Source organism: Rhamphochromis longiceps, linkage group LG14 (assembly GCF_057381845.1).
Source record: "Rhamphochromis longiceps isolate RC_006_pf linkage group LG14, R_longiceps_female_GT1.1, whole genome shotgun sequence".
NCBI classification, from domain to species: Eukaryota; Metazoa; Chordata; class Actinopteri; order Cichliformes; family Cichlidae; genus Rhamphochromis; species Rhamphochromis longiceps.
The window spans coordinates 3,001,346-3,028,466 of record NC_140570.1 but is presented as its reverse complement, the minus strand read 5'-3'; the positions used below and the strand labels follow the sequence as shown (position 1 = coordinate 3,028,466).

The 27,121-nt window shown below is 40.3% G+C and overlaps 1 protein-coding gene across 2 annotated transcripts in view; it reads left to right on the top strand.

The window, feature by feature from the left end:
• Positions 1-7,264: 7,264 nt before the first annotated feature.
• The window catches only part of tbx4 (T-box transcription factor 4), a 31,390-nt gene continuing 11,533 nt past the window's right edge, over positions 7,265-27,121 (top strand). The window contains exons 1-5 of one of the 2 annotated variants that reach the window (XM_085380604.1): positions 7,265-7,579; positions 11,195-11,387; positions 11,500-11,594; positions 21,442-21,561; positions 22,990-23,137. In XM_085380604.1, coding sequence (XP_085236730.1) covers positions 7,560-7,579; positions 11,195-11,387; positions 11,500-11,594; positions 21,442-21,561; positions 22,990-23,137 — 576 coding nt within the window. In that variant the 5' untranslated portion in view covers positions 7,265-7,559. The remainder of the gene's footprint in view (positions 7,580-11,194; positions 11,388-11,499; positions 11,595-21,441; positions 21,562-22,989; positions 23,138-27,121) is intronic. The other variant, XM_085380605.1, reaches the window with a different exon arrangement.

The following is a 27,121-nucleotide window of genomic DNA, read 5'->3' as shown; positions in this document are numbered from 1 at the left end:
CGTACTGATAAATAAATGTGAGGTGTTGTAATCGTATTTTGGACTGAGTCGCATCGGTGAATGCACATAACAATCTTAGATATGATCACGCGCAGTCATGTAAACACATGACATCAGTGCTTCTGTTTCAAATCCAATACTCACACAGTTTTCTCTTTTTTATTAGAAAATGAACTAAGCACAAGTCTTTTGAAACCCTTTGAGATGACTGCTAACAAGTCAGTCACACCCAATAAAAACAGAGATATAGTGAAATGCAGCGTCACAAATTGGCTGCCCAGTTATTACCGCCTGTAACAAAGTAAAGCTGGCAGACTGCAGCAGTGAGGATGGGGACAAAAAGTAGTCCTTAAATCCTTCAGTCCCACTTAACTTTAATCACCCTTTAAGCAAACAATGTAAAAGAATGTCCTTGTCACAGATGTCTGCATGTTATTAGTTTGTCACAGGCAAACACTGCTGTTCTGCTTTTAGCTCCAACTGTTACAGTGACAACTGTGCAGCAACAGGGGGAGTTTGAGGAACATCAGAACTTGAGTATCTCAAAGAGAAAAAAACAAACAAATGAAAGAAAAAACTTGTAGAAAAAGACATAAAAGCATGAGTTGTGTTGGATAAAGATTACTGTACTCTTGCATTTTTGGCTCTTCTCCCAACACCTGTTGGTCAGAAGTTGCAGCCCTTTAAAGTCCCAGGTTTATGAATTCATTCACTTGAAGTTCCATTTCCTCCTGAACAAAATCATTGGTTTAATAAGCAAGAGTCAAATAAGAGCCAGCCATCTCTGACCCACATCTGCTTTTCGCGAGCCACATAAAAGGCAGAAGGGAAAGTCCAAATGTATCACTTCCACGTTCTGTGCACATGGCAAAGCCATTTCACCGAGGCACAACTAGAACACGGACTCTGGGGCCTGGTGCGTTGATGAATCGATGAGGAGGAAAAAGTCGGCGAAGGATTTCGGAGGTTCCGTCATGGGAGGTCTGACCGACTGCTTCCACTGTGCTGGGTTTAGGTCTGTGAAGTCAGCAGGATAACCAGGTCCCATGTCTGGCCTGTCACATGTTCGGGGATCAGAGAAGCTGAAGGAGCTGCAGTGTGTACGTGAATGTTACTAAGACTATGGCTTTGACCAGATCTTGAACTGAGCAGCACATGATGCCTACATACCGCCAGCCAGGCAGTCTCTAAAGTCCAACTGAAATCAGCAATTGACCCTGACACTAATATCATCAAGCTGGGCTCCAAATTAAACGCACTCAGTGCAAACATGGCGCACACTTCAAAGAGTCCAGGGGCTTACTTCAGAAAAACAAAAGGCATGACACTGTTTAAATACAAGCACTGGGGAACTAGTGAGACGCCAGAGCTTGTGAGATGGAGCAGAAAGAAAGAGGCCAAATAAACAGGAACAGTTTTAAAGAACCTGTAACCCTGCTAGACAGGGCACCAGTTTGTATTATTCAAGTGCTGTGTTGTGACCTGTGTTGCACCTCCATCAGTTCACACTTGCTAATGATAGCAAGCAGGAGGATACGGGTTTAGGTTGTTACTTAGTTTTCCCTTATGTGTGATGGAGCTAGGTGGCTCCACGCCTTACTGTTTGCTCTGAGTTGTAGTTGTGGAGTAACTGCTCTGAGGCCGCAGTCTGTGGATGGATAGCTTCAAACATTCTTTGAGTCTGTGTCAGTGGATTTAGTGCTCGGGAATTTGGGCACTGTGGGGGTCTAAATAAAAGAAAACACCATCTTTAAGTCTCTGTCAACTGTCAAAAAATTAAAGAGACTTCAGGGAAATCAGTTATTCTCTGCACTATAAGGGAACAGTCACATTTCTGCCACTTGAGGCATAGATGCCCACATGTAGAAAATTTGCCACAGGAAACACCCGGCTAACTTCCCAAAGTGTCAAACCAGAGTTAGAGACTACATTTAAATGCCTTTGCAGAAACCCAAACCACTGCACTTCTATTAATTGGCCACAGAGGATTTAGAGTTTGATGTTATCCAACCACAGAGCTTAATCCCTGCGTATAATGAAGATGTACTCCGTGACATTCAAAACAACACTACAGTATATCGTGTGAAGCTAAGATTTTAAAAAGCAAACATATCTTTATAGAAGGAAATGTTTCCTAGAACTTGAAGCTTTTTCCTGCTGAATCATGTTTTAGACTCAGAATAGGACTGCAGGAAAGCTTTGCCAGTATTTCAGGTATTTTTCAACATACATTATACATATGAGAGTTATTTGGTGTCTGGACTAAAGTCCATAAGATGAGGGAAAAAATTCTAAGTAGAGTTTAATTTTGGAGGTTTTCTAGAATGTATTCTAACTGATAGTACAGTCACTGATCTACCCAAGCCAAAAAGTCTAATAAACATGTTGGTGGAAAAAACTGCTTTATTATTAGTGCGACTAACCATAATCTCACTGATTCATATAAAAAGTGCTAGAAATAGTGAGATCTGTGCTGCTATAAAAGAACTATAGTGCAACAGGAACACGGAGATGTGTCTCTGCTGTTTTCCACTGAAACCAACCAACCAGGTGTAGCTTCAGGCATAAACTTTTGAAACTATTTTATTTACAATGAAACTGTTGCCTGCTGCTCGGGCAGTCCTCATCTAACATACAGCGCTCATAAATATCTGCAGTAAATACAGTATATATGCTTTATATTGTTTCACTATCACATAAGAGAAAATGTACATTTTCATTGCAATAATTTGACAGCAGGAAGTTTGTTCCTGCCAAAGTTTGTTAAGTGTCCAAAATGAAAAGGCTTCAGGCTGACTTAGAAATGTTGATTAAACATTACAGAGTGTGTAAATTTAGATTGCTATGAAACCACTTAAACATCATGTTACAGAATTTTTAAATAAAATAATTTGGAATAAACACGCCTGTTTTTTACATGACCGAGTATTCTGTAGCATATCTGGCATTTGTACTAACCAACTGGAAAGTTGAAAATTGAGTGCTGACAATGATCCCGTCCTCCTGAGTAATCACTGTAAAGCAGCCAAACTGTTTAGCTGCTACAAAGTGAAATCAAAAACTCAATCTTTAAAAAACAAAGTTCAAATCAGTGCAAAGCTTTACTTTTCTTTTTTCTTTTTTTGATGCAGTGCTTAGATCTAAACTAGACTTCAGTAAAACACTCGTATTGAACCCAAATATCCTGGGTTACCTGGTCTAACTTTTTCCATCAGCACCACATCTTCTGAGTGGTGACACTAAACACTGCCAATTATTTTTGTTTGCAGCTTGACCACTAAGTGAGGCTACAACAGCCTACTGGGCTTTAATCTCTGCCAAATCTTGACAACAAGTATATTACTCTTCGGTGGGTCAGTGCTCCATTATCTTGTGCCTATCCCTAACTTTGTCGTCTGGTGTTATTTTCCAGAGCAAAGCAGCTGAAAGCATCAGCAGACTGGGAATGATGCTAATGAGATTGTAAGACTGAAGATTCAAGCTCTGGGATAAAAAAAAGGGCCAGTAATTATCTATCAGTAACTTATTCTAAATAATCATTGTTCATGGTTTCTTACAGACAAAACACAGAGGACAGTAGAATTCATTATTGTGTATCACATTAGAGCAACACCACCTTTAACATCCTTAGGCAGTGAAAATATTCCATCGGAATACTCAACAAGATAATGTTCACAATACCTCCATCCAAATATGTGCTAAAGTTTTCTTGTGCAACATACTGGAGGTCAGCCACGAACAATAATACAGCGGAGGCCTGAGGAGGGGAACTGAAACAGAAATCTCCACCTCGTCTGTGACGCACTGCAGCCACTTAAGCCTCAACATTGGCCGGGAGAAGTAAAAGTGACCAATGAGTGATTAGAAATGAAGCTATGGCAGAGAATGGGGAGGGGGCTGACACACTGTATCCATCTACAGCAGACTCGGCTTCCGCCATTTTGACTAGAAAAAAAAGAAGGAAACAGAATTTGGTGATGTGCACTAACTACACAACCCACACACACACACACACACACACACACACACACACACACACACACACACACACACACACACACACACACACTTCATCAGTAGCTATGCCTCAGATTAACTGAAGCACTGCATCATTTTGAGAATGAACATTATCAAGTAGACAAGGTAAACAGCTTAACTGATATTTTTGGAGTTTCTGTATGATGTGGTGGACTTGGTCTGAAAATAGTCTCATCCCAGATCCCCAAAGCAGCAGCATGACTGGTTTTTAACTATGGATGACATAAGACTGAATGGAGACATGAAATATTTAACACAGAATTATAAGAAGGGCCGCAGACAGTTCAGAAGATTTTGTGTTGAAAAAAACATTTCATTTGTGTCTAACAGTTCAGATCTGATAATAAGCTTAATAATATTATACTGATACACTCTCACACCTTGTTCCAAAAATTACAAATTTCACATATTTATGCATACACATTATTATTATTATTATTATTATTATTATTATTATTATTATTGTTATTATTATTATTATTATTATTATGTTAAATTTTTTTTAGCTCTACATCAAGAACATTTCCTTTGCTTTTAGTGATGTGACGCTTTCAAGAAAATGTAGCGTTATTAAATCGGTTTTTAAACTTCAGCAAATGTATTTGAATTTTTGTTATCAACAAAGGAAATAAATTTGACACATTCACAGTCACCTGATTTAAAGATTAATGGTTTGTGGACGATAATTAGCACATAAATATACCTGCATGCAGTTCGTTTGGCTGGGGGTCTGTAGAATGGATGTTAGTTGTGTTGCTTAGTAACAAGGAGCGCAAAAGGAGCGAAATAATGTTGTAAAATAATTCACAGAACATGAATCGAATGGTGGCGTTTGCCTCCCATCACTGATCACCAATTGGAAGTCATATTTCCCAGTCCAACGCTGGTGTCAGACTGGCTACAGCCGAAACCTCCTTCTGCTCCAATCACGTGACAGTGGGAGTCCGTGGAGGTTTAATTCCCTTCCAAGAAGGCCAGCTCTAATCTGCCGCTATATACATCTATTAAAGAAGAAAAAACTGAAGTTCTTTGATTGCAGCAGATGCAGAGGTGCTGCACGTGTGGCACAGGGAGGACTGAAGACTGGAGAGCAGGCTGAAGGAGTACAAAGGTCAGGCAGCGCAGAGAGGAGGACGGGAGGTAAGAAGCTCGCCAAATAACAAAATAAGCAGTTTTTTTGTGTATTATGATCTGTTATTGGAATTACTTTTTACAGTTCAGTGTGCTGCGTCTGTGTCAAACTAAAGCCCGTCAAAAAGTACAAATGCAGTTATTTTAGTATTCGAACACATTTTTTAAGTTACTTGTGAAAACACTTAAACACTTTCACGCAAGTTTTTCACGCACTTAAATATTTAAAGTCTTGTGAATTTCCAAACTCTCTGATATTGATCGAGCCGCGCTACACGAGGTTCACACTTCTCCTGAGAGTACAACACGCACATTTATGTGGTTTGAAAGGGTTCAGGCTTTAGTCTAATTGCTTTCTGGTTAATTGAACTGATTGGCTAATTGGCTGTGACACAATAAGGGCGTATGCGGAGATAAACGCGGCTACATCGTAATGAAGGCTTTTGCAGTTTCTGTGGTGGAGACAGACAAACACTTCTTGCGCGTTTCTTTTACTTCTGATAGTTTAATGAGCCAGCAAACTCAAGGTACAAGGTAAAAAATAAAAGACAGAGAAATGTATTTATTTGGGTTAAATTGAGCATAAACGGTGGTGTTTATAGTGAGTGAGGCAAGGCGAGAATGTGTGTCGAGTTAATAGTTTGAGGTTGGAGAATAAAGCAGCTCACTCTCCGCTCTTCAGGAGTTGGAGAAAGTCTGTCAGCAGCGCTATCAGCCTGCTTGGAAAGGCAGCGGAGCAGAGCTGCAAACACACACACAGCTGAGTGACAACCGGGGCCGTTCATGCGCTCGTGTCACCAAGCAGACATATAAGTCACGCTGGCATCTGATTTATAGACGCGCTGCAGATTCACGCTTCATTTAACGCGAAGCCACAGCGTATATTTCACCTGCAGACCCAGCGCGGCCTCCGCGTCAGCCCTGCTGCATGTGGCAGTGTGCAGAAGGATGCCTGCTGCTGCTGCTGCTGCTGCTGGGTTATTACCGCACACACACACACACTGACAAAACGGCTTTCAACACTACCTCATTTTCCTAAACATTATTCTCAAGTGGTTTTACATTCGGGTCTTTATGGAGATGGAAGAGTCATTTAAACCCATTTAATGCGTAAAGTTTTTATTTTTTTAATTTAATTTAATCCATGTATTTAACCTTGTTAAACGTAGAATTTACGAGGGTTTTATTTTCTTTCAAAATGTCTTCTCAGTTATTTGAGTAGGCATGATCTGCTTGTGGTCTCGATTCATTCAGCGTTTATTATATACATGCTGATCAAAATAAATAATGAAATGTTATGAATAATCCAGGATTCCTAATAGGTAATCGCTGGTTTGGGCCAGTGCATATTTGCAAGTGACATATTAATCACAATGTCTGCAGTGGCACAAGTAATGCGAGCGCTCTATTAAACCGCTGTGAGGCTGTTAATAGAAATCCACCGCGGCCTATGTGCTACTGTAGCACACAGCTCGCTGTTTTCAGTGTGAGATTCCATTGTATGTTACAAAGCTCTATACTGGTGGTTACACGCACAAGTTGTTAGGATGTATTTTGAATAATTTCGTGGCTACCCTGGTTCATGAGGTGGGTTATCGTGGACGGGGAGTCAGGGTCACCACCAAGCCCCGTGGAGGCGAGTGAAGGCTGGGGTTATCTTCTACAATATTTTATGAATATTGTCTTGTTCACTGGTTGTACTTGGTTTTACATTAAAGCCTCACTTTAGTCAGCATAGGTTCAGTCCGGCCTGGTGACCCGAGGCAATGACGAGGGTTGATACAGCAATTACCAGATAATTACCAGACATGCATTCAAATGAAAACGCAATAATAATAATAATGCACATTATAGTCTGGTGGTGTTGGGAATGCTACCAAGATACCAAGGCTCAGAGGAGGGCACCGTTTCTACACCACAGCTGTAAGGCTGAGAGGAGCAGTGGGCAACGAATCACTTTCTCCCTGCTGCTTTCACACACCGAGGGGGACTGAGCTACTGCGTGTAGCAATGTAGGAAAGCTCTTGTTGCAGTGTGTGTGTGTGTGTGTGTGTGTGTGTGTGTGTGTGTGTGTGTGTGTGTGTGTGTGTGTGTGTGTGTGTGTTTGTGATTCCAAGAAAATAACCCACTGAGATCCCCCCTCAGAGCTCCAAGTGCGCACTGCACAGGCGCAGAACGCGGCTTGTCGATAGAGAAGCTGAAAGGCACTAAGGCAGCCGAACCGACCGGCACTTCCCAGCGGACAGCCGCCGCTGCTGCAGCCGTCAGCACAGCGCTCGAGACGAGCAGTTATCTTCTAAAAGCACGTGCAGCCGCGGTGGGAAGGGGAGGAACCCTGCTGTTTGCAGGCCGAGGACCGAGCTGCTGTGCGCGGAGATGGATTTAAGCAGATGATAGCTGACTGCGTGAGGTACAGTAGAGAAGCGTCCGCGCTGCCGACCGACTTGTAAATAGTGCTGTTTGTTTCAAGAGGGGAGAGCAATGCTGTGTCATCCAGAGTGTGATACTCTGTGGGGGAATCAACCCACTGTAATTAACCCACTGTACTCAGTCCACAGAGAAATCTGACAAGGAAGCGCTGAAACTGACAGTCAGAGAGAGAGAGACAGAGAGACAGCCAGACTGAATGAGAGCTGGGATGAGCAAGTCTAGCTTTTTATTTCTATCTTTATTTACTTGTTTTTATTGATATTTATTTATTTCAGAACATGTGCATGCTGACTTTTTTGACTGGCTGTTATTATTATTATTATTATTATTATTACTTTAACATTATTAAGAAAGCTGACTTTCACATTTTCTTTACAAACACTGGCCTGTGCTTGGAAGTTTTCACACACCAGCTTAAAAGTAATTAGTTAATGATACTGCTATTTAAAATATTTCAAAATGCATGGTTCACTTCATATATTTTATAATATTTGTGTTGAATGGAGGATGGTTTGAAAGCTTTTCGTGTTCAGTTTTTTGATTGTTTTAAAATATTATTGGGAACAGGGCTGGAAGCCCAGCTTTATGTATGTATGTAAATATGCAAGCTGCTGTGATCATTGCATTTTACACTAAAAAATGACGTAGATTAAAAGCCAGACAATTGCTTTATTGTTTCCATGCATCAGTATTTGCTCATTTTATTTTGAGGAGTTTTTGTTTGTTTGCATTGAGGTTTAAATGCTGTCAGCGGATTAGAAGCAGTGGAAGGTGTTTTCTTTATGTCCTCATCAGCTAACGTTGTTTGTTGTTGAGAAGGACGTGTTGAGCACTGATGCCGGGCCTTCATGGTTCAGAGCTGTTGACTCAAAATGGCGGCAGATTGAAATGTGTTACATCTGCCTCACACAGTTAGCACATCTCCACACACACGCACTGTTTTTAGCGTCTTAGGCTTTTGGTATTTGCTACTTCAAACTCTGCAGTCTTTCTGCAGACCTCTGGAAAATATGTGAACAACAGGCCCACGGATGCTGGCTGTAGCGTGGCATCATAAACAGGAGACATCTAAGTTAAATGTGTCAGAGAACGCCACACCAGCATAGACGGTTGTTGCAGTGTTTCCCACAGGGGAACATTGAAAACCTTATTTTGTGGCAGAACCTTTAATTGTTTTATTAAAAATGAGATTTGACCTGTGATTTTCTGCATGATATTTTCATTTCAAAATGCAAAGGTTCAAAATGATTGGTGCTTTAAGATGGCTGCCAAGTTTCACGACTTTCTTCTGTGAGGCCTTCGGCCGAACAGTTTTCCTGCTTGCAAGACAAGTAAAAGTGAAGCTTTGCAGTTAAATGAGCAGCTCATCTGTATTCGTGTGCAGTTTGTTTCCCCTGTTTCTTGCTTGCTTTGCTGCATAGCCATTACTTCTTTGTCTTTCAGTGCACTATAATATTTTCCAAGCAGATTCATTTAGATGATCATTTCTCCCTGTAAGCAGCAGGAACAAACCAGACTCCCTTCAGGATTTACATGTTTAAATAAAACCTTTAGATGCTGAAAACATATTTGGTGCCATGGATTTATTTTCATGTATTTATTTACAGTCTATCGAAATGTTATAACGGACAGAAATATGTCCGGAATAGTCCTCAGATTGGATGTCGTGTGTGAGGCAGAAACAGGCTCATGCATGCGCTGTTGGCTTGTGCTCATCAGTTAAACAGAACTAGTGAAAGGCCTAGATTCACACTGTACAAAAAAGAGAAAAGAAAAAAAGCTTGTAGCTGTTTCTTCGTCAGATCTTATCTTTATTAGCTTTCACAAAGGTCTCCGTCCGTTTACACTGGATGCCACCTCTCCAGTTTCATGGCTAAGAGAGTGGTTTCTCTATGTTTACAGGCTCACGTCCACAGCGTGCAGCCCTGAGGCTAGGAGACCGCAGCAACAGGTTTCACACTAGCATACTCCGAGCAGCTTTTGCCTTACAGAAGTACAGAAGCATTTCCAACCATTAGAAATGACCTGAAAACTAAACTGTAGTTAGACTTTGTCTAACTTTGTGGAGTTAAACAAAAGCATTTGGAGCAGAAGTAATAGTTGTAAACTTGCAGTACGAAGCACACAGAGAGCTGCATCGAGGTTTGAGGCAGGAACAGAAGCAGAAACAGCCGCAGTGACTCTGTACATGTGAGGACAAAATAATAATGACAAGGATGAGTCTCCCATGTTAACGATGTATTACTTTGACTTGATTTTTTTTCTGTTAACAGTTCTGTGTTTCAAATCGAAATGAAGATTTCAGCCTTTCAGAGCTGCACTCTCAGCTGCAGCGATGTTCACTGTACAGTGTGTCAGCCTAATTTACTGCTGAGACTTTGACCCTTTTGTGGAGTCTCGTGCACAAATCTTTAATAAAGTCTGAGCTTGGCTGTCACGGAGCTAAACATGTTTAAGTCTCTACGGGCCGAGGTTCACATGAGATGGTCCTCAGGTGCTGGCATTCTCTAGATTAATGGATGAAATGGAGCAGTACAGAGTAGCTCAGTAGCACAGAGAGTTTTGTGACCCTCAGTTAACAGAAAAATGTTTGCCTCATTACTGGCGTGAACTTCAAACGGAAAATTGTGCTGATGCATTGTTGATATCGACTTAAAAGCAAACAGCGTGTGAGGAGAGAAGAGAAATATTGAAACCTCATTCCTCTGTTGTGCCACTTGAATATTATCACTGTATTTTCAACATTTTTGTCTCTCTGTTTGTATGCCCAGTATTAAACCAGTACTTGGCTCAGGTTTCCTCCATAGAATTTATCAACAACAGCAGCCAGTGGTACCTGCACACCCAGCCCAAACCAAAGATTTCAACTACAAAAATAAAGGCTGCATATATATAGCATTCACTTTTTCAAAAATGCTTCAATTGGGTCTAAAAATGTCATTCAAATAGAAAATCTTTCATTGGCAAAAAGTGTGCGGTCTGTAATGGAAACCTGACTTCATACTACAAAAGCTTAGCTGGACGTTTTTATTTTGGAGAAGGGGGAAGTTTTACACACTCCAATTAAATCTTAGAAATTCATATTTAAATTCAAAAACCTAAATATGTAAGATGATGGCCCGCAGCTGTGCAGGCTCACAGTCGCACAACATGTGATCTGCACTCACACTGACGTGCAATCTGTTACATTTGTGTAAAAAACACACAAAGGTGTGGCAAAAAGATAGAATTGTTGTTGAATAAAAGGGAGAGTTGTTTTATTTCAGATCATTTTTTAAGTTAATAAAAACTAGTGTTTAAAACATTTAATGAAAAACAAAAACTTTGAAATAAAGTTTTGCTTCCACATTAATCATTACATAGCAAAAAATGACCATAGCTTAATAAAGTTCTTGGCACCACTGATTTAAGGCCAATGCTGTCTCACAGTAATAGAATATATATAGGAGTATACTTTATAACTGTATATGACATGAGGCTACATTACATCTGGAAAATGTCCTGTGCCAGGTCTGACCCACAGTGGCAGTTCCCCTCTGCTTTCACTGCTGCTCACTGATAAATCTGACAGCTGGGTATTCTTCTAATCCTGCAGCGATGCTTCAGGAGAAAGCTTCAACTGTGACGGACGAACATGTGAGCCGGCTCCAGACCGGCGGGGAGACGGATCTGCTTCCAGACCAGTCGCGACTGGGCCTGTCCACAGCTCCCACCGTTCCCAGCTCCACCGAGCCCGACCAGGTACGCACGGAGGGCAATCTTGCATCTTCTGGATGGACTGTGAAATAGTACGCTTTAGGCTGATTTATAAATTGCTCCCTTTGGTGTTTATATGCAACTATTTTGCATTTTCTTGGATGGTCTGAGTAGTTTTGATTGTAACTGTGACTCTTCCTTCAGAACATTGAGAACATTAAGGTCGTCCTTCACGAGAGGGAGCTGTGGAAGAAGTTCCACGAGGCCGGTACAGAGATGATCATTACTAAAGCGGGGAGGTGAGTGAGGCATGTTTCTGATGAACCATAAAAAAATTAAAAGAAATGTTTGAGTTCATGTTTGCAGTATTTTTTCCATTTTACAGAAGAGTAAATACTCTAGTGTAAAAATACTTCAAAAGAGCTACATTCAAAATGTAATCTAAGAAAATGTACAATTTCTCATGGTTTTTTCAGTCCCTTGTATTACTGCATTTTTGTTTGGATATTGGAACACGTGAACCAGCCAGTGTCTGCTGTCAGGTATAAGCACTGGAATAAACAGTTTGTTCAGACGTGGAGTCAAAGAAGACATATTAAACATCTGCCTAAATCTCTACAGTAAATGTATTTTCTGCTGTTGTTACATTAACGTACTGCATTACTGCATTGCAGGATTTGTGGTGGAGTTTATGAAACACAAAGATTACCTGAAAAAGTTTTTTCACCTGATTTGAATCTCCCCGTCAACAGTAACCTGGAAACGGTCGAGCTCCTTGTTATTCATAGAACATTGAAACGTAGCGATAGTCTTCAGAGTGAAAACATGCATAGCTTTCTGGAAAATTGCAGGCAAAGTGATTTTCTAGTGATGGATTCATTATGCAAGATGAGTATCATATCTTTCTGGGATCATCTGTTTAGACAGCTCGTAGTAACGTACGGCAGTTATGATTTTGTCTTTCAGGAAGAGACAGAAAGTTCCTGCCGCGGCGACTGCATAATTGAAAACACAAATGACTGCTCGGCTGGTTGGATTTAATGCGACCTGAGGATTAGATAGTGAGGCTGTTGGACATTAACCAGAGAATGAATACACTCTCAAACTGACCTCCGCCTCTCATTCCTCACGGGATGTTTTTTTCCTCAGCGAAAAATGTAAAAGGTCACCACATTTTTTCCTTAATGCTGTATAACCGTAGGAGATGGGCTTTTCCTTGTCCAGCTGATAAAGTAGGCTCTGAATCCTTAAAGCCCTTTGAAGAGTTGTACAGTCGTGTAGCTGTGCAGCTGTGCTGGAAGACCTATCGGAGTTTACCTGCAGTCAGTCTGCAGCGGGCGCGCTGAAAATTGGCTTCATCGCTGACAAGCAACAGATCTGAAAATGAAAATGATATCGACACCAGACTGAATTATTTAAGCACGTCATGAGCAGTGCATGTAGTGCTCACTGTCTCATCACGGTAGAAGGTATTTTAATCATACTGCAGCAAAAAGCATTTGGCAGTAGAACATTGTATTTAATGTGTCGTTTGAACAGACAATAAAAAGCACCCAAGAGTGGGAACCAGGCATTACTGCAGACACAATCCCTGCTTTATCTTTCTAATTTTTTATTATCTCAAAGTGTATCACAGAGAGTCACAGCAGTGAGCATTTGCCCACTAATTTGGAGAAATTTCTCAACAGACGTATTTATTACATTCATTGAGGTCATAAATACATGTAGATAAATAAAAAGAAAAGAAATGAAAGACGAAAAGAGGCAGGTTACAGGTCAATGGTAACTTTATTGTCCCCAACACAACACACAACAAATATACAGAGATTAATTCTTGGAATTATGTTGTAAGGAAAGAATGCATCATCGTGAATGCGTCTGAGGTTCACACACCAGTCTGTCTTATTCTTCAGGGTGAGTGCAGCTTCAAAAAGAAGCTAGCATGGCTGTAAGCTCCTAATGATGACGCTAAAAAAATGATTCATAGCAAGTAAAGTCAACCATCTTAGAAAGCAATGTTACAATTCTAATATTCATTTGCACTAAATAAATAGTTCATCCAAGTCTGAAAGAGCTATGGAGGCAATTAGTCGCAAACCAAACTACTGGATAAACTAAGGTCATTAAAGTCTGAGTGATGTGATGGCTGCCACACGGGGACGTGCATTTCTGTAGAGCTAAACTGAACGGAAATCCATCCAAAAGCTGTGCAGATTGATTGGTTGGACAGCAGTTATATACCAACTGCAGGTTTGTTCTTGTGTATTTTGTTCATATTTAGTGCACTGATCGGGGACCATTCTTAATTTCGTTGTTCTCATGACAATGACAATAAAGTTTCTGATTCTGATTCTGATTCACTGCACAAAAAATGACCTGAAATACTGTCTCACTGGTTAATCACATGACTCTTAGACTGCAGTTGCAAATTTTGGTATTTGAAAATAAACGACATATAAAAAAACATGATTACAAAATAATGAATCTAAGCGGAAGAAACATTTTTCCAAATCATTATTAAACTAATATTTAGAGAAGGTAATATAAATATATGTCAGAATAGGGCAAAGTACTTGCAGTGTCTGTCTCATGGATTTTTTGAATGAAACGTGTTTATTACTCATTCACTGAAGTTACTCACACTGAGTACTGTAGCCAGAATTTTTTCTCGAGTAGAGATACTTACATACATACATAATATTATTCAAGTAAATGTAACTGAGTAAATGTAATTATCAGTGATGGGAATAACGGTGCTACAAGTAACGGCGTTACTAACGGCATTACTTTTTTCAGTAACGAGTAATCTAACTAATTACTATTTCTATCGTTACAACGCCGTTACAGTTACTAACAAGAAAATACGATGTGGTCGCGTTACTATTTTTCAACAAACAGACGGTTGAAGCCGTGGTCAGCTTAACGCATCTTATATCAGTTGCAGGAAGTAGCTGTAAGTAATCTGGACTACAGCTTTAAGCAGCTGCGCGCTCCCGCGGACGGTAATCACTTTCTAGCACAACACCTGGAGCTCAGGGGCAAAACAATGGCATGAGTGCTGCTGTTCGACTGAGGAAGAGTAAAGTAGTCGTGGTAAGCCAATCACATGACCACTTAAAGACAAAGCAACAAGGTGCCAGTTTTTAAATTGTGTTGATAGGCCACGTAAAACCAGAGTCATGATAAACAATATATACTCGGCGTTTTTACTGTCTAAGGACAGCTCTAGCAAGCACTCTCTGCTTATGACCAGTGGCGGTCCTAGCCTGTTTGGCGCCCCGGGCGAACACTATACTGAATTTCACCAGAGAAACACACACACACATGAAGAGAGAGAGAGTGTGCACTGTATGTAAACAGCTACCAAACAGCCATCATTATTCCTCATACAATGAGAACAGGACAAATCAACAACTGACAATGACTAATTAATATTAAAATCTGTAACATAATGTATTGTTTGGAGTTTAGTCTGTTACTGTTGCTATTTTTACCATTTCTTCTTGGAGCAACTGTAACGCACATAATTTCCTTAGAGATTAATAAAGTTTTCTGATTCTGATAGTTTCAGGATGAGCTGCCATTATCCAATCACACATCTGCTTACCTGCATCTTTTGCTCGTTTCTGCTTGTTTTTTCTCTTTTTTTCTAAACTGAGCACCTGATGGCTTTGAACTTTTCTTGTCCATCTTCCACTGGTTTGAATTTTGCACTCCAGTATGAACAATCATCCCCCAACCCGAGGATCACCACAACATGATCTAACACACCTACACCTTAGTTCAAGATTCACTTTGTCTAAGGTGTATTTCTGGGATTTCACACAACCCAGGATTCAAATCATGAATCCATAATGGGCTTGGATTTACAACATTATGAATGAAATGTGCTCGATCTGGAAGCAGCTGGCCCCTCCCCTTTCGACGGGTTGTGTGTGAGACTTTAAATCATCAAATTATAAATTTTAAATTGTTATTGATCCTTTACCCCTGGTCCTAAAGTGTATATTTATTTTCTTACTCTTCTTATATTTGTTTTTTGTTTACTTGCACTGCTGTAGCTGGAGCCTCGTCGTCTCGTCTCTCTATATGCTGGGCTGTAAGTAGCGGAGATGACAATAAAGTTTACTTTGACTTCAGCAGCGCGCAGGCGCACCGAGGGCTCTCGCGCTCACTTTTCACGTACAGAATTTCGAAAAAACATCGGTGCAAATTATAAGTCTGTATCATGATGTCTGGTGTTTTTGTGTTTGTTGGTTTTTTTTAAAATTGTTTTATTTTGCAAGTTGGTTATTAGACGCTGCTCCAGCCAGCCAGAGAATCCCCCGCCGCCCCGCCCTCTCCTCCCTGTGCCGCAAGCAGCAGGCGCACCTCGCGAACGGAGGGCGCCCTTACTCCCAGCAAATGGGCGATAGAAAACCGATCGGTGCCTATGCGCTCCCAATATGCGCTGGCTGGCAGCATGAGTACGAGCAATTTATTTATTTATTTATTTTTGCCGATGCCCGTGAATCCGCCCCCCACCACGATGCCGCCCCGGGCAACCGCCCGTGTCGCCCGTATCAAAAACTGGTACTGCTTATAACCCCCAAAACAAACAAAAAACAGCCCTTTCGTGTTGGTGGAAAAATGCACCATGTCGACCAATCAAAAAATGATATGACAACATGACATTTGGTTGTTTAGGAAGAGGGGGAAGTTTTAGGGGTGACGGAGAGAGAGAGAGAGCAGAAAGAGAGAGAGAGACAGAGACAGAGAGAGAGAGAGAGCGAGTTTTGAGATGTGAGAAATTTGTAACATTTAGCATGTTTGGAGTGTGTAATTAATGTGTTGTCTTGTGTAGTTAGTGTGTAGTGTTGTGGATAGTTTTGTGTTGTGTGTCAGAACAATGAGGCGACTGCTGTCTCCAGGTAGAAACAGGAGTGATACACCTGCTGCTGTCAGACCTGCAGGTATCAGGCTGTGATGTTTCCTTTATAGTGGACAGAAATTATTTTTTGGAGTGGCACAAATAATTTGTGACATCTTATTGAAGAACAGCTGATTGTTCCGCAAACAGTTTGAAATGGTTATTTTAAAAAAAAAACGGTCAAAGGTAAATGGCTGCAAATAACTTTGTTTGCAAAACTTGTCCATATGATTTTCAAATTGACAATTTATATTTGCTTTTAAAGTTATGAAATATGGTTCAATAAACATGTCTGTGGTTGTTACAGTAAAAATATAACTTTTTCTACTCGGATTTTATGTTTTTTGTCTGATTTTAGATCAGTTGTGTTAATACAGTTTGTCAAAATGAAAACATAACTGTAGATTCAGACACGTGAGGCTGTGCTGAAAATAATGATACCAAACAAGACAAAGTAAATAGTTTGTAAAGGTGAAATGTGGAGGAAACATCAGAAGTAGTTAAAAATGGCCAATTATGACCTGGACCCCAGAGGGTTAAACACTTTTTTTAAAGTAACGCAATAGTTACTTTTCAAGTAATTAATTACTTTTAGTATCTTGTAACTCAGTTACTAACTCAGTTACTTTTCTGAAGAAGTAATTAGTAACTATAATTAATTACTTTTCAAAATGAAACTTGCCCAACTCTGCTAATTAGTTACTACCCACTTCTGACAGTTGCACACACCAACACAAGTCCCTGTCCTAATGAAGGCAACGTCCAATCTTTCTTTTAGTTGATCCGTATGAAGAGACGACACACAGCTAAAATGAAAAGCAGCCCACAGAGAATTCAAAGTGATCGCCACTGTTATTACTTCAGACACATGAACCAGTACAAAGGGAGGCTTTAAGCTGAACTACTCATTACCACTTTTGTTACTGGTTGAAGTTCAGGCTCTGGCTGCTGAGCCGTGGTCTGCATACACTCAGCTCTGGGTTCTCGGCTAGCTTAGTGTTAGCATGCTACCTGTGCTATCTGTGCAGGTGCTAGCAAAGAGCAGAACTTCTGTTAGCAGCATAATGTGATTTTTGCCCTGGATGCAGTTTGAACTCTTGTTCTTTTGTAGAATAAAAATAAAAGTAATATCCATATATCTGTTGGAGGTGTTGTAGTCGCCAAATAACATAACGTTGGCATTCCTCAGTATAAATTGGCGTTACTCAACTTCTAGTTGTCGTTGGCTAATATCCTAACCCAACTAAATGTCAAGTTTAAGGAAAGCCAATCGTGAATCAAGTTGAATGAATGTAAACATATGCACAGGTTTTTCAGGCATAAAACTTTATTAACGACCACAGTCATATAGTACTGTTTTTAACATGTTTAAAAATGTGGTCAAAGAGACATTTGGACCAGCACAGAGGTGATTTCAAGTATTCTGGCAGGTCTGTTTTCTGGTATTCTGCTATCATTTGTCATGCATAAAATGAAATAGTTCTCCTTTTTTATGTTTGAATGGTCACTTCAAAAGAACTGCCAGTAAATACAGTTAAGGGTGCACTTTATACAGGCTATGGCATCATTCAGATTACATCATCGGTTCAGTTGTGATTGAGTTGGAACAACAGAGCAAAAGACAGACTTTGGAACCTTTTAGCTTCTACCTGTGTACTCCCTCTAACCAGGAGAGTCTGCTTGTGACTTCAAATTAGACGTTTTTGTTGTTGTTATTGTATTTGTTTGTTTTCTTAAGATCATTTTTAGACTTTACTAAGAACTGGTGAAAATCAGGAATCAATAACAACTGACAGTTTTAATTAAACTGACCTAAATCACAAATAAAGCCTTTAAAATGGGAATAGAACCAATAAAGATCATATGGCTCCATAAATATGCAGAATTATGAAGAAAAAAACATTCATAATAAAATGTGAGTGTTATGTGTATTTAAACTATGGACACTTTTAATTTCTCCAGTTTTGTCATATATATATATATATATATATATATATATATATATATATATATATATATATATATATATATATATATATATATATTGCAGTGCAGAGATGAGAGGGGAGTCAGGACAGATGCAGATGAACCATAAGGATCCCATATTTCCCAAACACTCCGAGATGAAACTAGCTCAGTCCTAGCTGAATCTAGAAGACTTGTTATGATGAGTGTCATTGTCCAGGTGTAATCCTCCTTCTTCAAAGCACCCACCGCAGCTCTTGCCTCACTCTGCCTCTTTGTACACAGCCCGTCAAGTGAGTAGGAGCAGTTTGATAAGAGGAACCCGGCGCCCACAACAGGCCTTAGTCTACTAGGCTGTAGCGCTTCATCATCCTCATCCCACCCCCCCTTACCCTCAACACTTCTTTTGATCTCGCTGTAGTACTGCAGATTCCCAGAGAAGGAATGGATCATTGGAGGGCCTAAACATGTGGGATTGTTAAGAGAAACAGCTGGCTGGACATAGAAACACACACACCCTGACACTGATATCATACACACACTCACTGACTTCCATTTCTCATGCCCCCCCTTAAGTTCACTCACTTAGTCACGCTGCTGAATGTATACGTATCCCTTCATGTTGTCTTTGAAAAGCAGTTATCCTGGGTCGATTTAATTCAGCGTTTTAATACATTAGACTTAAAATAGGGGCGGGACAAAATACTGATACTGCAGTAAGTACGGTATAATGAATCACCTCATCTTGCCATACGTTACTTGTACACCAGCAGCAAACACAGATATTTTGGTCGCACTTTATAATAAGTCAATAACCTATATCACAATATGTACTGTCCACACTTTAATGAAAATAGGACTTAATTATCTAAAGTAGTTCCCTAATGGTACTTAATGATGTTGCTACAGTAGAACAAGGGAGTAAACAATTTTAAAGGAAAGGACAAACAACTTGTACTATTTAGGAGGTAAAGATATTTTATAATACAGACTGCTCCCTTAATAATATCAAATAATTACAACATCCCCTAAAATACTTTGAAGTGACTTGTTAAAAAAATATTATCTACTTTCTTTCCACCAAAACAGGCATTTATTAATTAAAAATATTTACAGTGTCATTTGTGTCTCCTTTCCATGAAAACAGCCGTTGGGTAACCACCTATTTCTGTTTAATATTTATATTAGTGCGATTAGCATTAGTGTTGCTGTTGGGTTCCCACCCTAGCTAGTAAATTGAATTTGCGATCTTTCACTCGTTGATTGTGATTTTGCTGATTTCACATATATACAAACTTCCCAGTTCATTTAAGTCTGCCACTTTTTACTGCTATATGTTTTTAACCACATACTGCTGTTAATTTATTCTGTAATTATTCACATTTTTAATTCTTATTAAAAATGTATTTTTTTTAAATTTCTCAACTACAAATCCATATGTCCTTTAAGTGAAGTAGGTTATTAAATATTCAAGTCCCAGTGCCCCCAGGTAATATATTTATGTATATATACAACCCTAAAGCTCAACTCTGAACAATCTGAACAATGAGGAAACTCATTAAAGAGGTGAACATATACATACCTTGCCAAACAATGGTTTTATATTCATTGTTCTCTCTTTTCCTTCCAGTGAATCTGGTTCTCCCACTAGATGTCATGTCAGCTCCCTGGGGGAAAGCTACCGGTAGCTCGCTTCTTATGTGGGGGATTATTATTTGGTTATTCAGTTGAGCCTAATTTTCCTGGATAATTTAGTACCTGCTCACAGGACACAATTGCATAGTGAAAGCGATGCTTGTAGGGAACCAATGTAAACACAGAGTGTGATGTCACTCAGCTATTCATTACATTTACTTGCTCAAGATTGGATAAAGATCCCCCAGCAGAGTGAGCCGTGAGATAGTTATGGTCATATTATACAAATCCGAGGGCCACATGTGTTGACACAGGCCTCCAACTGCTCCGACTGTGTGTTGCGAGCGGAGTCAGAGATGAGCAGAGGTCTGTTTTGAATGTTCTTCTAAGATTAACCCGTCTTTCAGTGAAGATGATAGCAGGACTGATCCCTCCTACTGATTGGATTTGAAGCCTGGGAAAGAGATTTAAATTACCTGCGCTCAATCCCCCGCCGCCCCCTTCATCTTACTTGATGGAGTATTTACAGTAACACGATCAGCACTATGAACTTTTGAAGATGGGCATTTGCACCATTTGGAGCAGCCAGTACGCAGACAGGGGTTTTGATGCCTTGCAGTCCTCCCAGAACAACACGTGAGGTTGTCCATTACAGTGTTTGACTATGTCACCATGGGCAACACCAGCAGATAAACTCCAGGCCTTTTTGACCATTGCCAGTGACAAGCCAGCTGTCTAATCTTCTGTCCAATCCGGGGTGCCATTAAAAACCACTTAAGGCTTTATAAGAGACTGCAGAGGCTTTTGCAAAATTTCCTTTGGCACAGATGGGATGAAAAAGTTTTTGGTTTCCCAGAAGAGGTCACAAAAGGTAGCTCCCCTCATGTGCTTTATAGCCTTGGCTGCTATATTAACATATTTGAGACATTTAAAAGATCAAGCATGTTCGCATGCTTTCAGTGACATCTCACAAATTGTTACCAGGCCAAGAAATGGGAGATTTTTCTTTTTCTTTCACAGACAGGACTATCTTAAGCAGAGGTTTGTTAAATAAATGCTGGATTTGTAATGCGTTTGATGTAGTTTTCTGCTGACAGGAAGGTTTCATTAACGTAACATTCAGGTAGGGTTTATTTCAAATGTCCAAGATGGCAACTTTCTGTCTGTCTGTCGAATCCTGTGATCTCTGTGGGTCCTGGCTCTGCCAGCTCCTGCTGCCATGGAGCAAATCAGATCTTCAACTGCACCAGCGCCAATACTGGTCTCTTCCTACCAGCTGAAATTTTTTTTAATGGCCTACAAGATCCTTTCTTATGAAGAAAACCAGTGCAGAGCGCTACCACTGAAATTTGTTGCCTTCTCTGGAGTGTGACATCATGTACAGATAACATAATCGTCCAAACTTGTGTCCTTTGAAAGAACTCCTAATCACAGACGTGATATGTTTACCGCACTGTGCAGACAGGGCTTAAGCTCATTCATTTTAAAGCTGAGGGTGGACATCTCTGTCCATATTGAGGCCAATTAAGAACTAATTTGTGTGGCAGTAGCTGAGATCAGCTTTTCTGGGAATATTTCATGTTGTTGCAGAAACATAGAGTGTGTGTCCAACAGTTTTGCTTTGTGTTTTTCAACAGGAGGATGTTTCCTAGCTACAAGGTCAAAATGACTGGGATGAATCCCAAAACCAAATACATCCTACTTATTGACGTTGTCCCAGCTGACGACCACCGCTACAAATTCTGTGACAACAAGTGGTGAGTTTCAAAGGACACAAGAAGAGGTGTGTGTGTGAGTGTGTATATGCATGTGTGTGTTAAGTAATCACATTACAGTTACTTAGCAAACAACCATGTCGCTTCACGAGCAGCGTTTGATCGGCCTCAGTTCATCTCACTGTGTGTGTGTGTGTGTGTGTGTGTGTGTGTGTGTGTGTGTGTGTGTGTGTGTGTGTGTGTGTGTGTGTGTGTGTGTGTGTGCGTGCGTGTATGTGTGTGTGTGTGTGTGTGTGTGTGTTTGGGATTAATATCCCTACTTTGTTACTGTCATCATTATACTACTACATTTCCTTTTAAAAAATTACAAATAATGTGGAATACATTCTATTATCTGAGCTTGGCTTTCTTCATTAAACAGAGGAGTACCAGAGTAATAATCTGTATATAAATAATAATAATAATGGATTGGATTTATATAGCGCTTTTCAAGGCACCCAAAGCGCTTTACAATGCCACTATTCATTCACTCTCACATTCATACACTGGTGGAAGCAGCTACAGTTGTAGCCACAGCTGCCCTGGGGCAGACTGACAGAAGCGAGGCTGCCATATCGCGCCATCGGCCCCTCTGGCCAACACCAGTAGGCAAGTAGGGTAAAGTGTCTTGTCCAGGGACACAACGACCAGGACAGAGAGCCCAGGGATCGAACCGGCGACCTTCCGGTTACAGATGCGATTCCCAACCCCCTGAGCCACGGTCGCCCCCGTAAATAGTACCCCTCCAGAAGAAGCACTCCTCAGGAGTCTGTCCATTCACAAAAATGCATCCACTACAATTCTTCTAATTCCTTATTTAACCCAGAAAAGAAGAAACCTAAAGAGGAACTGCTGCTGGTTTGTTTCAAATATTCTAAAAGAGCAGAACCTTTAGAGTGACCTAAGCAGGTAACTGTTACTGTGGCTCCTCGCCAGCAGCACCTCCTTACTGCGGGGCAATTACAAAACATTTAAAAAGAAAGAGAAAAACTACCCAAGTTTGACTGTTGCTCCAGCTGATTTTGTATCTGGAGTTGATGACATTATAGTCCTCCATGCGTTAGCACAACAAAATAGCTGCCCTGCCTTCATACTGAGGACAGACAAAATAGTTTTGCCAGGAAAAGCTTAAAAAAAGAATTCAAGCAGACCTTCAAGCAGAGTTGTTTTACAGCCATTTGTTTCTGATCTTGTGGCATGGCATGCAGTTGGTGGGTTCTGGTGTTTCTCAGTAACACCTTGCAGCAGTATAATTAGGAATGAAGTTTTAGCAGGGATCACTGCTTTTCAGTATAAAGGACGTAATGCTGTGAGGGTGGAGAGCCTTGTATGTCCAATGTTAAACTTAAAGAAGCTGGCATAGTCCCTGAAAAACAGCCCTGGCTCTTGAAAGCAACTATGCACTTTGTTCCATTTGTAATCTGTTTTTAGGATGGTGGCTGGGAAGGCTGAGCCGGCGATGCCAGGCAGGCTCTATGTGCACCCTGATTCCCCTGCCACTGGAGCTCACTGGATGCGGCAGCTGGTGTCATTTCAGAAGCTGAAGCTAACAAACAACCACCTGGACCCTTTTGGGCATGTGAGTAGCTATGGAGGATGTTAGTTATTTAAATAAGCATTTAGTGATTTTAGAGGCTGTAGCGCTTTGTGATGCTTGCTGTCTAACACTGCGATGTGAATTAAATGTTAATCTCATGTTTGGAATGAGATGCTGTGTCCATCCATCTTTAGAAAACACTTGGTGACTAATATTCACAATAGGTTAAAAATGGATAAAAGAATAAGATAACATTGATGGATGGCTCAATACTTCCAATATAAGTTACAAAAAATAAAAAACAGGCTTGCTAACATAGCAACCCTAGAACCGACTATAAGCTAAGCTAAAAGCTAAGATATACTTATTTATCCAAAGTTGAGAAACTCCTTCATTACAGCATTTATAAAATAGGTCAAATAAGTAGAAAGGCATATATCTTCATATCTTTAAAAATGATCAAATAAATACAATACATTAAAACACGTATGAATTTGAACGTATGAATTTGAACGGTGCAGAGTTGAACTAAACTGTTAACAAAAGAGATGATTCTCTCCTAGACAGATGTGTTCGACTGCTGAGCGTTACTGCATGTGGTACGAAAGATCATCATCCTGTAAAAGCAGGTGCTCCATTACCTGTTTGTTCAATGGCCTCGTCTCTGCCACAGCTTCAGATGTGTCAATTTCACAGCCAGTCACAGAGCCAGCTCAGTAATCCAAAGTGTCGGTGCCAACAGGGTGAAACACACTACACGAGAGAAAGATTCATACTTTAAAATGACCACTGTGCTTAAATCACTGACTGTCAGTTACAATTTAGTCAACAGTGCTTTACTGTTAACTAAACATGAAGTTATAATGAAACATGCTAATGATAAAAGATAATAAACAATTGTTTCCAAACAAATTTATGAACTTTATTGTAAAGTTGTAACTGATTATACTAAAAAATTATTAATGAGTACTATTTAATTTAATCACTACAGCCTGTACATACTTATAGTTATAGAATATTCACAACATACTTCATACCGTGTACATTATAACATACCATAATAGACCCATTTCTGTAATATACTCACATATCTATATTATTGCTAATATATATTGTAATATATCTATATCACTAAAGCACTTCTGGATGGATGCAAACTGCATTTCGTTGCCCTGTACCTGTGCATGTGCAATGACAATAAAGTTGAATTCTATTCTATTCTATTCTATTAATTAAATTCAGCTATATTTATATAGTGCTAAATAGGGATGCACCGATACCCGATACCAGTATCAGTATCGGTGCATCCCTAGTGCTAAACCACAACAACAGCTGCCTCAAGAGGCTTTATAATTCAAAGTAAATCCCCAACAGTCAAACAACCCCCGATGGGCAAGCACTTTGGTGAAAGTGGGAAGGAAAAACTCCCTTTTAACAGGAAGAAACCTCCGGCAGAACCAGGCTCAGGGAGGGGCGGGGCGGGGCCATCTGCCGCGACAAAAGACACACTGTGGAAGTACTCGTGTATAAATATATGGTGAGTGAAAAGAGGTGCGAGAAGGACAAACGCGCAGTGCGCCATGTGAAGCCTCCGGCAGCCTACACCTATTGCAGCATAACTAAGGGAGGATTCAGGGTCACCTGGTCCAGCCCTAACTATATGCTTCAGCAAAAAGGAAAGTTTGAAGCCTAATCTTAAAAGTAGAGATAGTGTCTGTTTCCCGAATCCAAGCTGGAAGCTGGTTCCACAGAAGAGGGGCCTGAAAACTGAAGGCTCTGCCTCTCATTATTCATTCTACCTCTATTTAATGTATCTGTAAACATTATTTGGATAGCTATTATAAACTATAGGTGCAACTATGGCGTGTCAGTTTAAGTGGTCTCAGAATCCCCTCTCTGTATTTTGCTGATGATGTGGTTCTGTTGCTAATATTCCTCCATGTCAAACGGGGTCAACATCCTGTATGGCTCCTGGGTGTTTCAGGATTGTTGATATGGGAGGAAGTCCAGGGTTAGGCCCAGGGCACTCTGGAGAGATAATATCACTGAGCCAATGAGCACCTTGGTGCCCTGCCAGAAGAGCTGTTGGGGAGGTGTAGGGGAGAGGGAGGCCTGAGCATCATTGCTTAAATTCCAACAATGGCAACCTGGACCTGGATAAGCAGCTGAAAGCTGGATTTTAACGAACGTGGGCTGATGTCAAGCCCAGATCTCGGTGAGATTTATGCACCAAAACCTGGTTATGTTTAGAAAATGTTTGTGTTTATGCTGAGGTTTCTTCCTGTTAAAAGGGAGTTCTTCCTTCCCACTGTCGCCAAAGTCCTTGCTCATAGGGGCCATATAATTGTTGGGGTTTTCTCTGTATGTATTATTGTAGGGTCTGCCTTACAGTATAAAGCACCTTGAGGCGACTGTTGTTGTGATTTGGCGCTGTGTAAATAAAGCTGAATTGAACTGAATATCGGACTGATAGATATGTGAGCAGCAATATCATCGTGCTGTTTTTCACAGGCTGATTCATGATGGAAAGATGGAATGAAGAGATGAAGTGTGTAAGAGAGAGAACTGCAGAGGGAGGTGAAGAGTGCGACTGTGGCAGCACTCCCCAGGGGGATCCTGGGATAGCTTGTCTGAAGCCATCCCATCAATGGGCGGGCTCATTAGGTTCATAACCTCTCAGATCAGTGGCGGGGCCTGCTGTCAGATTGAGTTGAGTGCCTTGCTAGTGATAAGGGCGAGTAATGAGGACAGAGCAAGTTAGAGGCCAGGCAGGGCCCAAATGACGCGCAGACCAGGAGGTGTGCAGTGAAACAGTGCCTCTTGAAGTAGAGCGACAGAACTCCTGATTATGCTCTTTGTATAATGTGAAAATAATACTTTTGACCATAGCTCTCACTGTTCATAGGCTGTTTAGTGTGGCATCAATAAGTTTAGTAGTAGTAAATGAATTGTGATAGAAAAATTCTCACATTGGAAATTCATGAGATAATATAATAATGTAATTAGAGTCTATTTAGTGGTCAAAAACAGCATCTAAATGTTTGATATTCTCAATATTTTATGTTGTGTTTTATCCAGGGCTGGAACCAGAGTTTAGAAATAAGGTATCACACTGAAGATGTAGCACCTGTGCTCCAGTGACCTGTGGAAAAGGCTAAAGAGGTCCTAGAATGTTTTTAAAACAGGGATGGGCTTGATTTTGTACATCTTCCACCTTTTGCAGGAGCATGTGTGCACAGAGAAGCATTTAAGGTAAAACGGAAATATTCCTTAACTTAAAATAAAAATAGCACAAAGGAAAAAGCTGCTAACTCAGTGGCTCTGGCCCCACTTTGCTTCTGATTCAGTCAAAGTGCTTTAACCAGTTATAATTCATCACGAGTCAGGTGTCAACACAGGTCACAGCTTCTCTTTTTGTAATTCATGCCTAAAAAACTAAATACTTGGTGACATCACAGTCAGTTACAGACGTTAATTCAACTGCTATTCGCTTTTGGCAATGCAACCTGTTCTACATCACCAGAAGAAACTATCTGCTCGTTCTTGCCAGCAAACAGACGCTAGCTACTCAGGATTAGCTGCTGTTAGCCAAAAGATGCTTTTAAGAAATGAATAAGTTGCTCTTCAGTGTATCCATCAGAGTATGAACGTGTGTAAATGTTGGATAGAAAACACTCATGAAGAAAAATATGTATATGTGTAGGAAAGTATTATAAAAGGACAAGTCCGTTTATCATTGTGTTATGTGTACAGACATTAATCTGTCACTTATGCACCTTTAAAACCTCAACAACAACAAAACTGTGGTGCATCTATAACTAGCCCAAGTGCTTTTCAACAGTTCATTTAAAAATATATAGATGTGTTAACAATAATAGTAAATGATATATTTAAGGGTTAACTCTGAGTTTCGTAGGAATCCAGATCTCACCAAACACCATCCGACCCATTGTTGTAATAATGGAAAGAAACATTTTAAAATGATTTCACTGGCTGTAATATGGCCAATGAAATCATTTACTTTAC